The 12,336-nt window shown below is 45.6% G+C and overlaps 2 protein-coding genes across 2 annotated transcripts in view; both read left to right on the top strand.

Moving 5' to 3' along the window:
* Window positions 1-1,203: 1,203 nt before the first annotated feature.
* Window positions 1,204-10,000, top strand: tspeara (thrombospondin-type laminin G domain and EAR repeats a). The gene is made up of 13 exons (XM_056296377.1): window positions 1,204-1,299; window positions 1,416-1,439; window positions 1,533-1,774; window positions 2,706-2,796; window positions 4,694-4,850; window positions 4,979-5,110; window positions 5,238-5,308; window positions 6,406-6,567; window positions 6,761-6,968; window positions 7,129-7,361; window positions 8,391-8,569; window positions 8,834-8,935; window positions 9,847-10,000. Exons 3-13 carry the CDS (start codon window positions 1,656-1,658, stop codon window positions 9,998-10,000), a joined length of 1,608 nt encoding a protein of 535 aa, XP_056152352.1. The 5' UTR covers window positions 1,204-1,299; window positions 1,416-1,439; window positions 1,533-1,655.
* A 1,355-nt stretch (window positions 10,001-11,355) lies between these two features.
* usp40 (ubiquitin specific peptidase 40) overlaps window positions 11,356-12,336 on the top strand; it is a 28,511-nt gene continuing 27,530 nt past the window's right edge. Inside the window, exons 1-2 of the mRNA XM_056295282.1 lie at window positions 11,356-11,554; window positions 11,743-11,810. Of these exons, the coding sequence (XP_056151257.1) occupies window positions 11,356-11,554; window positions 11,743-11,810 (267 nt within the window). The remainder of the gene's footprint in view (window positions 11,555-11,742; window positions 11,811-12,336) is intronic.

The following is a 12,336-nucleotide window of genomic DNA, read 5'->3' as shown; positions in this document are numbered from 1 at the left end:
GAGTCTCCACACAGATGAACCATCGCCTCTCAAAGCACACGTGTTGGGACTCTGCCTTTCTAACGCTTTTACCTTTTAAGTGTTTTTTCCCCCCTTTTAGCTTGTTTAAGGGGGAAAAAAGGGTTTTCCTTTGATTTGCGGTTTCAACAAACTCGGTTGAGCTGATATTTTTTAGCCAAGTTCGGCTGATGAAGATGCTTACTGGGATCCATTTGTTCAAGGATATGCTGTGCCTTTGTCTGTATCTGATCTAAGAACAAAGACAGAAGAAGCAGAGATATACCGCTTAACTGACAGACGGAGAAATTGCCTAAATATGGGGGCATGAGGGCAAGAAGGCATCTGGACCATAAGGGCTGTTTGTGACTGGCTGGGATGTCACTTCTGATCTTGGTACTGCTTCTGCTCCCGGGGTTAAGGGTCACCCACACAGCCGCAGAGCCATGGAGAAAATGCACAGGTACTGTTTTATTCTGTTCGATTCACATCTGGTCTTTTATCTTTCCGACTTGTCCACCAATCCTCCCAACCACATCCTTCCTATCCAGAAGCTGAGCTCAGCTTAGCGTCTCTGCTGCTCCATTGATAATTGTTTTATGAGTATAGTTTCATTTAAATGAGGGGGGGGGACCTGGGAAACCCCTCGGGGTAAAATTCCTTCGGAGAATTGCAGCTGCAAAAGTCTGTTTACAGTGCAGCGTAACGTAACGGTTTGTGAGTGAATGTGTGTGGTTTTGTGTGTCTGTGTGCGTGCGCTCGCAGTATTTCCAAAAACTCTTCTATACAAATCATTTCAGCGCAACAAGCAGGGGGTGTGTCCATATTATGATTTCCATCTGTTGGTAAAATAGCAATTCTCCGATATCGTTGGCCTTCTTGTAATGAGGCCTTCTCAAAATACACCCAGCCATCCTCCAACCGCAGCCCCAATGCCACCCACGGCTAATTCTGATAGACCAGGGGGGATTCAGGGGGTAAAAACTGTGATAACGTTATATGTCAATGCATTATGGGTTGAGTGAGAAAGCGAAACTTTATCCGCTTGACTTTTTTTCTCTGCTCTATTGCCCTGCAGATTCGCTCCCACTGGACCTTCTGTCCTTTGTCCTTGAGAAGGACACCTCCAAACTCCTGCCAGGGGTGCAGATGATTCAGGTCGGGGGGGTGAGGGGTGTTCATTTGTCTCATCCCCACCCATCCCTCAGCTTCCCCTCCTCCCAACTCCTGGCAAACTGTGACCTCTTCCCCCAAGAGTTCTCTGTTGTTGTGACCCTAAAGTTAACTCGTGTTTCACCCAAGGTAAGGACCAATGCCTCAGCCTTTCGGACGACTGCAAAGGCTGAGGCGTTGACAATGACACTGCAAATGACACAACGCCCAACTGTGAATGAATGTTTCTACCACTTGTCTTACAGAAAAGTGAATACATCTTTTCTGTGGTGGGCGGAAATGACGAGAACAGAACCGTGGGAGGAAAAGACAAGGAAAAGCATGGAGGAACCATTTTGGGGAGGAACAAAGGGGAGATAAAGAATGAAGACGAGCTGGATGGGGAGAGACAGGCGGATAGGAACAAGAAACAAGGACGGATCATTCTGGCACTACGGTTCTTGAAAAACCACCTGCATTTTCTGTACAAAGGTGATGGAGGGTTCATGGAGCGCCGGGTGTTTCGAGGCATGCGGCTGGCTGATAATCAATGGCATACACTGGTTCTAGTTATTAGAGACCACCATGTCAGGCTCACAGTGGATTGCAGACCACCACTGGAAGTGTGAGTCTATTGGTCTCTGTCTGTCTATGTACACCCACTGTCTATATCTCTCTTTCAACTTTACCTTATCATCTCTCGCTCTACCCATACCTCTCTTCTCTCTGTCTGACGCACTTTCTTTCATCCAGACTCTGTTACTTTCCTGCCATCATCTTCGCTTCCTGTTCAGTGCTCCTGTCCCTCCTCCCCCTTCCCTTGAAGGGACGGCAGATCCTTCACCCCAGAATTATGGCACAGAGCCAAATGTTCTCCCAGCCTATAGGCACATCAGGCTAGTCTGACAGTAATTTGATAGATGGTTTTAGTGGTTTGGGGAAAACTCCCTCTAGCATATAGAAGGGAAGATGATTGGTCCCCATACACAATACATAAATGCCATTCTTCTCAATATTTTATCTCGGTCCTAAAACAGAATATTGTAATTCAGCACCAGGTAACTTTTTTCTTGTGTTAACATATCATCATTAAGTTCATTTTGCTGTGATTCGTTCATTTACATGTGATGGCTGTTGGCTGAATGGCACAATTGTCGTTCAGATCAGTTCCTGAAAAGCTTTGTTTCAGCTATGCATTTTGTCGGCCACCGGGCACAAAACTTACCAGGAAATATAGGGATTGCTTTATGGCAGTTATTTCCAGTTTCTGAATTCAATAAATTATAAATAATCAAAGTATAGCAATTTTACTCCACCTCCTCTGTGAACACAGCTCATTTAAGGTTATACATGTCTTGTTTTTATGCTATGAAGAAAAAAGTGCCTTGGTTGTCGTTGTGACAGTGACGTAAAAGATGTTGTCGAAATCCACAGTTACCTGGAGTCGCTTTAAGATGTCCCTAATACATTGCTGGTTTCTTTGTATTCATTTAGAAGAGCAAAGTGCACTGCAGCTATAGAAAGCAAGTATTTCTATATGATTTTATGTTGTACAGGGTTTCCCTCAAGTCTTTCCCCACCGACCTCAACATCCAGGGATCAAGATTCCACATTGGCAGCCAGGGGAAGCAGAAAGGCCTGTTTTCAGTAAGGACGACATCTGCCATAATAGGCAGTATCCATGTTGGTTTAAAGAGGTTGGGGATGAATTTCCCTTTTTTTTTTTTTACAGATTGGTATAACTGCTGTACGTGTATGGAACACGTCTGTGACATTTTTCCATCAAGCTATTTGGTTTCACCGAAAGTTATTTGATTTCCAGTGCTCCACACCCACCTCTCATGAGGGCGTGTGTGTGTGTGCGTGGGGGGGTCATTAACGTAATGATAGCTATATTAATGAGCCATCACTCTGTTTGGCTGTCACTATTACTGGCCCTGCCCCTTCCTTGGCAGAAACAACGGCCGTTTAATCAGAGGCTGCCTTGCTCTTTACGTGGGAGGACTTGTGCAAAGTCTGCGTTGATTGTTTCTGGTATGGCGTCACTTCGAGGGGCAATTCTGAACGGGTCATTCGAATGGTGCTGTTTCCTCAAAAAAATAAATCTGATGAAACAGAGACGTTGTTTCAAAACGGCGAAAGCGGGGCGTCCGGGTGGCATGCCGGTCTATTCCGTTGCCTACCAACACGGGGATCTCCGGTTCGAATCTCTGTGTTACCTCCGGCTTGGTCGGGCGTCCCTACAGACACAATTGGCCGTGTCTGTGAGTGGGAAGCCGGATGCGGGTATGTGTCCTGGTCGCTGCACTAGCGCCTCCTCTGGTCGGTCGGGGCACCTGTTCGAGGGGGAACTGGGGAGAATCGTGTGATCCTCCCACGCACTACGTCCCTCTAGAAAAACTCCTCACTGTCAGGTGAAAAGAAGCGGCTGGCGACTCCACATATATCGGAGGAGGCATAGTCTGCGGCTCTCCCCGGATCGGCAGAGGGGGTGGCGCAGCGACTGGGACAGCTCGGAAGAGTGGGGTAATTGGCCGGATACAATTCGAGAAAAAAGGGGGGAGATAAAAAAAAAGGCAGGGTATTGGTCTTTCGGTCGTGATGTCACAATGCCTCTGATCCTTGGAAGATGCGCCCAGCGTCGCGTTGCCCTTGGAAACGGCCCAAGTCCGAAAGACCGGTTGTTGCCCCTGCTCAACGAACATTTCCTCGGTTTCATTGCTCCACCTGACAGCAGCAACAGCAGCAGCATGGCTTTCTCTTTGCTATGTTTACATGTGCGCCAGAGAGCACTCTGTCATGCTATTGGTCTGGTCAATGTCAACGAACACGTCGTAGGAGATGTCAGACTAGGCAGGAAAAGGCCAAAAATAAAAATTCTGACATGCAAGACTATTGGTCGGTGTGTCGTGGGGCGTTCCAGACCCCACATCGCAGTTCTTCAATTATGTCTCACTACACTGGGCAAAGATGCGCGTTTGTCGTTCCCGACGTCCATAATTGGGCCCGAAGCCGGAAATTCGTCATCGATGACAAAATCGGGTCAAAATCGGGCTGAAATCGTGTAGTCTGATCACGACACGAGTATACTGTAACGTGCACGGATAAGTAGACACGCTGGTCGCCAGCTGGCGGGTCTGACCCTTTAGTCGAGCGGTTAGCGATGCCTCCTGCGGTGCAGGCGACACGGGTTCGCTTCCCGGCCGCGGCAGTTCCTGTGGTTGCGTTGTGCCCCGAATTCGCTACATTGGTGTCAGAAGTGGGATGGAGCGACCGTAAGGCCATCGGAAGCGTATGCGCCTTGAGGCGTAAAGGAGCTGATACGCTTAAGCGCGGGGACGCGCTTCCCGAAGGAGGGGGGGGTAGTGTAACGTGCACGGATAAGTAGACACGCTGGTCGCTGGCTGGCGGGTCTGACCCTTTAGTCGAGCGGTTAGCGATGTCTCCTGCGGTGCGGGCGATACGGGTTCGCTTCCCAGCCGCGGCAGTTCCTGTGGTTGCGTTGTCCCCCGAATTCGCTCCCATACTACTACTTTCTGTCCAGGGTCTGCTGAGACAGCTGGTTCTGGTGACGGGTTCTGATGCCACCCGTCAGGTCTGCCCATCTTCCAACCCCAGACTGACAGCACTGTCAATACCGCCTGTTTTGTTAGACTTGCCCGTCACGCCGAGGGGGGCTGACAGCTACCTGCCGAAATACGGTAACGTGCACTTGCGCTTCATTTTAAGAAGATATGACACAGTGAAATGCAACACAAGACAGTCAACCCTTGTCCCTGCCTTTCTGCCCGTTTCTGTTCCTCTGTCCATCTCACTTTCCTACTGTCAGAAGCAGACGTTCGAGTATCAGTGGGGTTTGAACGCCTGTGTGCCGAGTCGGTGCGAGGACAGTTGTGGTTCAACCCTGTTAGGAGGGGCCTCTACCTCTGTGACGGTGCGGTCTGGATCCCCGTGCTGGAGGGTGAGAATCAAATACCAAACTGATGTTACGCTTTAACCCTCCGCTGATCGACAAGTTTCTATTCAAGTTCAGCAAAGCATAACAAAATCCTTACTTACTTTTTTTTCGTCTACCTACCTTTCCTCAGAACACAAGCGGCTGGACTATGTCTTGGAACAACAGGTGCTCACCACCAGCTCAGAGACGTATGATGTGGAGGTATCCAAGTCAATTCAAGCCAAGTTTACGTATTTGTATAGCACAAATGCACGAGGTAGCCCCGAAGGGCTTTACAATCAGTACAATATATGACAACATACGACACCCTCTATACCCAAATGAGGAAAAACTTCATAAGAAAACCCTTATCAGGAAAAGTATATGTGAGAAACCTCAGGAAGAGCAGCAGAGGAGGGATCCCTCTTCCAGGACAGACAGACATACAATAGGTGTCAAATGCACAAAATACACAAAAATAACAGAATTATAATGTAACATCATAGATTACACACGGAGCGAGATGATATAGAATACATACAGTTCATGCATAAAATTTTGCAAATTTAATTGTGCTGGGTAATAAACTTGTAAAGCGAGAGTGCAAGGCATATTTAGTGAATCTGTGTATATCCAAAAAAACGACAGGAGCCCCAAAGATGCAGTCAAGAGCCATTTTTTGATTTTTTTAGATTTTTCCCTTTTCCCCCCAATTGTACTTGGCCAATTACCCTATTTTCTGAGCCGTCCCGGTCGCTGTTCCACCCCCTCTGCTGATCCGGGGAGGGCTGCAGACTACCACATGCCTCCTCCGATACATGTGGAGTCGCCAGCTGCTTCTTTTCACCTGACAGTGAGGAGTTTCGCCAGGGGGACATAGCGCGTGGGAAGATCACGCTATGTCCCCCTGAACAGGCACCCCGACCGACCAGAGGAGGCGCTAGTGCAGCAACCAGGACACATTCACATCCGGTTTCCCACCCGCAGACACGGCCAATCGTGTCTGTAGGGGCGCCCAACCAAGCCGGAGGTAACACGGGGTTTCTAACTGACGATCCCCGTGTTGGTGGGCAACAGAATAAACCGCTATGCTACCCGGACGCCCCCCTAGCTGCATTCTTACATCTGATCTCACCATTTACCTCTGAATAATTGGTAACAGATGTGATTGTCATCATCCGGTTGTTGCTAATTTTCCTTTTTCTAAGATGGTTGCGGTCATGTTCAGGTGCCACTGTATTGCATACTGTGCACATTGCATGAAGAAACAACGGGGAAATAAAAATTACATTACAAGTTTGTCTCTGTCATTTTTCCAGGTGTTTCAAGTGCCAGGCATGGGGCTGATGGCTGCGATGGCCCATCGCTTCACTGGCTCTGGGTCTGCCGTGTACTTGTGGAGCCACAAAGGCTTCCAGCTCTACCAGAATATCAGCACCTATGGAGCTCTGGCTTGGAGGCACTTCAGCATGGGCAAGAAGGTATGAGAAATGGAGGAGATTGTGCGTTGTGACAGAGAGTACGCCTCAGGAAATACGCCTCAAGCATTATGTGAAATTGTGAAATGATGTGGATAGCTGCGAAGGCACCTGTGCATGTGTAGAGATACATATAACCGTATCCCTTTTGTACTGACTCTATTAGAAAGACGGCTGTGTTATTGTTTTATTCTAGATGTTTCTAGTGGTGTCTAACTCCAGAGGAGGAGCAGAGGCGCATGTTGAGGATCAGTCAGAGGCAGAAGTCTCTGTGATTTACAAATGGAGCAAGAGGAGAAAGCGTTTTATCCAATACCAAGCCCTGCAGACACACTGTGCCAGGGACTGGGAGGCCTTCCACATTAATGGCAATACCTATCTCGCTGTGGCCAATCACAGACAAGGTCAAAACTCACTTTGATTTCTCTACACCTAACTGACAAAAGTATGTCTATGAAAGGACTGACTGTTGACTTCCACAAATTCTGAATGATACGTATATATATGAAAAATGGATTGTCAGTGATCTGTCTTTTATATATTTGTACTTTGGTCGTTTTTCAGGGGATAGTAATCACACCATAGACAGTGTGGTATACAAGTGGAACAGGGGAGCAAAGTCTTTTGAGGTTCATCAGACACTGCTGACCTCTGGGGCCTATGACTGGGAGTTCTTCACTGTAGGACCGTACCACTTCCTCGTGGTTGCCAACGCTTTTGATGGAGTGACCACTCAAGTAGACTCCGTCATCTATGTTTGGATCAATGGGAGCTTCCAAGTGTTTCAGACGATCAAGGTATGTGTGTGAACATGAAAAGTGAAATAACAATGATCCCAGAAAATTGAATCAGTTCATCTGACACAACGTTTATTGGGAGAAGCGTTTCATCACCCATCCAAGGATCTTCTTCAGTCTCAACTGACTGCAGGTATCCTCACCCTTATAAACAGCACAGTTGCACAACAACCAAACCAATAATTGGTTTCATATGCAAACTGACGTGACCATTAAATAGAGTTGCAATGGCCATTTGTACTATTCACGGGGGATTGAAACAAAAACTGGTTGCCCCACGCTGGCATAGGACATAAGATAGGGGAGAAGATGTGTGATGTGTGTGAGTGAGACACAACTCTAATGAAACTTTGATTTCGTGTTTTGCTGCATGATTTCCATACTATTCATGTGCTCAGGAGCGGTGCTTCATATTCCTCTGATAAGATCTTTATCTTTGGGAGATGAGTATGGAAAACTATCTTGTCTGTGCACAAAGAAGGAAGGTAGCAGAGATAGGGAGAGATAAAATGATAATGAAAGAGAGATGGAGAGATGTGTGGATGGGTGTGTCAACAGATCTGAAACAAGCCAAAAATAGAGCATGCGGTTTAGTCATGATTTGCTTCAAAGATACAGCTTTTAACATGAGCCTGATAATGAATCATATATTTGAATGATGCCACTTTTGAGGTGAGCATGTTGACACATTGATAGTCACATGAGAAACCACAGAGGGATCTGTGATTTAGGGAAACTCCACAACTGGATATGAGACTCATGTGAACACCTGGAGGCATGTAGAAATTACTCACCTGGAATCATCTAAAAAATAAATAAATCTTCTAGAAAACACGAACTTTGACAGTTGTGCTACTTGCTTTGCTCTGTCTACGTCTCCCACGTCACTCCTCACTGCTGCATTTCTTTCAACCAAGTCAATTCAGTTTATTTTGCTACTGATATTTATTATATATTCTCTCTCTCTCTCGCTCTCGCTCTCGCTCTCGCTCTCGCTCTTTCTCTCTCCATATTTCACTGTTCTTGAAGACATTCTGTGCCACAGACTGGGAGATGTTCCGGATTGGCAATAGAGTTTTCTTGGCTGTTGCCAATGGACACAGACTCCACAGCAATGGCTCAAGTCGTTATGCCATCAACTCCACTATCTACGAACTGGATATGAATGGACAGTTGTTCGTTCGCTTCCAGGACATCGTCACCTACAGGTATAGATGCACGCAAACCAAATAAGTACACCAAATGTACTTGGGCCCACCACACACACACACACACACCCACACACACAATGACACAGCCACTTAAGCGAATATGGAAGGATTTCCTCTTTTGAGTTGCAGTCTATATGCCTATCTTTTATCCTCTCTACATCTTACATGCTCATCTCTCTCTCTCTCTCTCTCTCTCTCTCTCTCTCTCTCTCTCTCTCTCTCTCTCTCTCTCTCTCTCTCTCGCTCGCTCGCTCGCTCCAGTGCAGTCGACTGGGAGTTCTTCACCCTGGGGGATGAGAATTTTCTGGTTGTTGCCAACTCCTTTGATGGAGATTCATACTCGCTCAACAGCGTTCTCTACAGGTAATCAACTTGTCAACAAATAATTTATGTCAATGAAATTACTTATGCTGATTACTGGGCCAAGGTAATACTTGTCCAGATATCTTTAAAGGAGGCCAGAATTTGTTGCTGTAGCAGGGTGCAAGTTCAAATTTTTTTTACCAAGTTAAGTTTGCACAAATGAAACTGACTTGATGGGATATATATATATATATATATAATCCAGTGAGTCAAGTAAATTCTTTATAAGACAGTACAAGCCTTGTACTGTCTCATAAAGAATTTACGTCACTCACTGGATTATTTTGCTCCTTATTTGTTGAGCACTTTCACCACTGAGTGTTTCTTTTAACAAAGTTTTATATATATATATATATATATATATATATATAGCAGCTGATGAGTGCGAGATACACGAAACAGGCCTGTACTGCACTGTATTAATTTTTTTTCCTGTATCCGTGTTGATACATATATATATATATATATATAACCTTGATGGGATGTATAACAAACACAACATTCTGAAGCTGATAAACACTGGAAAGTAGTAAGAATGTATATACTTGTGTGCCCAAGAATCACCACGTTGGCGAGTAATTAGAGGAATCAAGGATTGATACTTGTTTCTAATTTTTGTTTATACTGTCATCTATTGGGTGCCTTTCATTTTATTTTGTCACGTGAAGCACTTTATAAACATGTTTTGATAAATGCTACATAAGTGAATAAATACAAAAACAAATAGGTCTCGCTGTATGGAGCCATATTAATTTAAATGTTGATAGTCAGAAGAACTCATCCATATTTTTGCCCAGTTAGGACCCACTAGAAAAAGGACAAAAACCATCTCAACTCTCAACCCATGATTTGGGAATTGTTGATGTAGCTTTGATTTGACTAACATTCAACTCCTCTCCTTTTTTTATCAGGTGGCAGGGATATGAAGGCTTTGTTCCTGTTCATTGGCTTCCAACTATTGGGTGCAGTGACTGGGAGTTTTTCACATCTGGAGACGAGTCTTATCTGATCTACTCTAGTGCCAAAGTGCCTCTGACCAAAGTGTTCAAGTTGAAAACTCACTAGGAGAGGAAGAATACAGAAAGAAGGAGCGAGAGAGAGAGAGAGAATGCTGGTGTTTTCTATGCTGCCTATTTGTGCGTAGGGATGTGCGAATGTGTGTCTGAGAGAGATTCTTGCCAATAGTGGTCCTGACCTGTAGCAGTCCACAGTCACGGGTACAACCTCGGATTGTTTATAAACCACTTACAGTGCATAGCCTGTTTCGGAAGTGCTCGGCTATTGACCAAAATACCTCAGTTCCACTCGAATATTGTTTAGACTATAGAGGAGAGTTTTTGCGGGAATGTTTGAATATTTATGTTGATTTTTTTTCAATAAACAAATACAACTTTTCTTCAGGAATACATCTATTCTGTATGAACACTATTTAACACATATTTAAGAATATTTAATTAGAATAATAAGAACGAATATTTAATTCCTAATATTTTTATTTGTAAATGTGGAATGCACTCCATTCACCAGAAAAAATGAACGCTTCTTTCCGCTCGTCTTTTGCTGTTGTGATCAGACTGCATGCATTATATCAATCATAATGTGACAGTTAATTATTTTTATTTCAGATAAATACTGTTGAGTATTCTACACAGACTGTATGTCATACATTCAATGAAAACGCCAATTAAAGTACAAAAAACGCTTCATTTTTGTTGTATTTGATCATTTTAGTGACATACATACGATAAAAGGATTTGCGGAACTATATGCTATAAATAGCGTGACGCTTTGTCGACGAGCCCTTGTAGTGCACTCGAAATTGTAGTTTTCACAGAGCACGTGGTTACCGACATAAGACTACAAGTACCACGAACCCCCACAAGCTTTCTCCCGGGAAGAAACATGGCTGCGTACTGTTCATCATTGGAATTTTTATTTACGTTTCGTGTGCTACCTGTTTTAGGGCAGACGAAGGCGAAAAAAGTATTTGTTTGATTCTGTCTCGCGTGAAAGCACTGGAGGCTGATGGGAAGTCGACTCTGTTTCGTAATCTGGCATTAAAAAGACGTGATTTGGTCGAAATCTCTGTTGGACCTAAAACCAGCATTTGCCGTGTCGGTGGCAGTTTGGCGAGAGCTTGTTGTCGCTAAGCTGTGAACAGCGATTCCGTAGCTCCGCTAGCTCATCAATACAGATACGATTACATCCAGTAATTGTAGCTATGTTTAGCCCCGTGAAGTCCTCTTATTTCAGAGTCAGCCCAACCACTGTCAACAGAGAACTCGGCAAGACCAAGATGAGATAGCAAGAACAAACAAATACGAGTCTCAACGTGTGTGAATGAATATATATGCATTTTTATCTACATCAAGTTCCGGAATAACTTTAGAAAACAAGGGTGAACGCTGAATCGGGAAGGCATGTTCGGGAATCTCTTTGAGGAAGAAGAGGAGGCAGGTTTCTCACCTAGCCATTCTCAGCTGGGAAGAGTTGCGAAGGGGGGAGAGGAGCCACCTCTACCACGGGGAAAGGGCAACCTTAGCGGCATTAAGAACCAGGGAGGGACGTGCTACCTCAACTCTCTCCTCCAAACGCTGCTGTTCACCCCCGAGTTCAGAGGTGAGTTATTACAGTGTAGGCTGATAAGGAAGATCGCCATTCCGTGTGCTGTGACAGTACGAGTTTTAAGTCAATCATTAAGTCAATATCGTAAACATCTACTTTGAGATGATTGACTTTCGTTTTGTGTGTGTGTGTGTGTGTGTGTGTGTGTGTGTGTGTGTGTGTGTGTGTGTGCATGCGCACAGAGGAGCTGTTCAGTTTGGGGCCAGAGGAACTGGGATGCCTGGAAGACAAAGACAAACCAGAGGCCAAAGTGAGTGGTACAGAATGCCTTCAGGGTTGCCATCAGTGTATTTTTTTTTGTGGACCCCCCCCCCCCCCACTCCCTTTTCTCCCCAATTGTATCCGGCCAATTACCCTACTCTTCTGAGCTGTCCCGGTCGCTGCTGCACCCCCTCTGCTGATCCGGGGAGGGCTGCAGACTACCACATGTCTCCTCCAATACATGTGGAGTCGCCAGTTGCTTCTTTTCACCTGACAGTGAGGAGTTTCACCAGGGGGACATAGCACGTGGGAGGATCACGCTATGCCCCCCCTCCCCCCTGAACAGTCGCCCCAACCGACCAAAAAAGGCACTAGTGCAGCGACCAGGACACATACCCACATCTGGCTTCCCACCCGCAGACACGGCCAATTGTGTCTGTAGGGGCACCTGACCAAGCCGGAGGTAACATGGGGATTCGAACCGGAGATCCCCGTGTTGATAGGCAACGGAATAGAATGCTACGCCACCCGGACGCCCTCCATCATTGTAATTTGAGTGTGTTTATGTGTAACAA

The sequence above is a fragment of the Lampris incognitus genome, chromosome 16 (assembly GCF_029633865.1).
Source record: "Lampris incognitus isolate fLamInc1 chromosome 16, fLamInc1.hap2, whole genome shotgun sequence".
NCBI lineage: Eukaryota > Metazoa > Chordata > Actinopteri > Lampriformes > Lampridae > Lampris > Lampris incognitus.
This window is presented reverse-complemented; position numbering and strand designations above follow the sequence as displayed.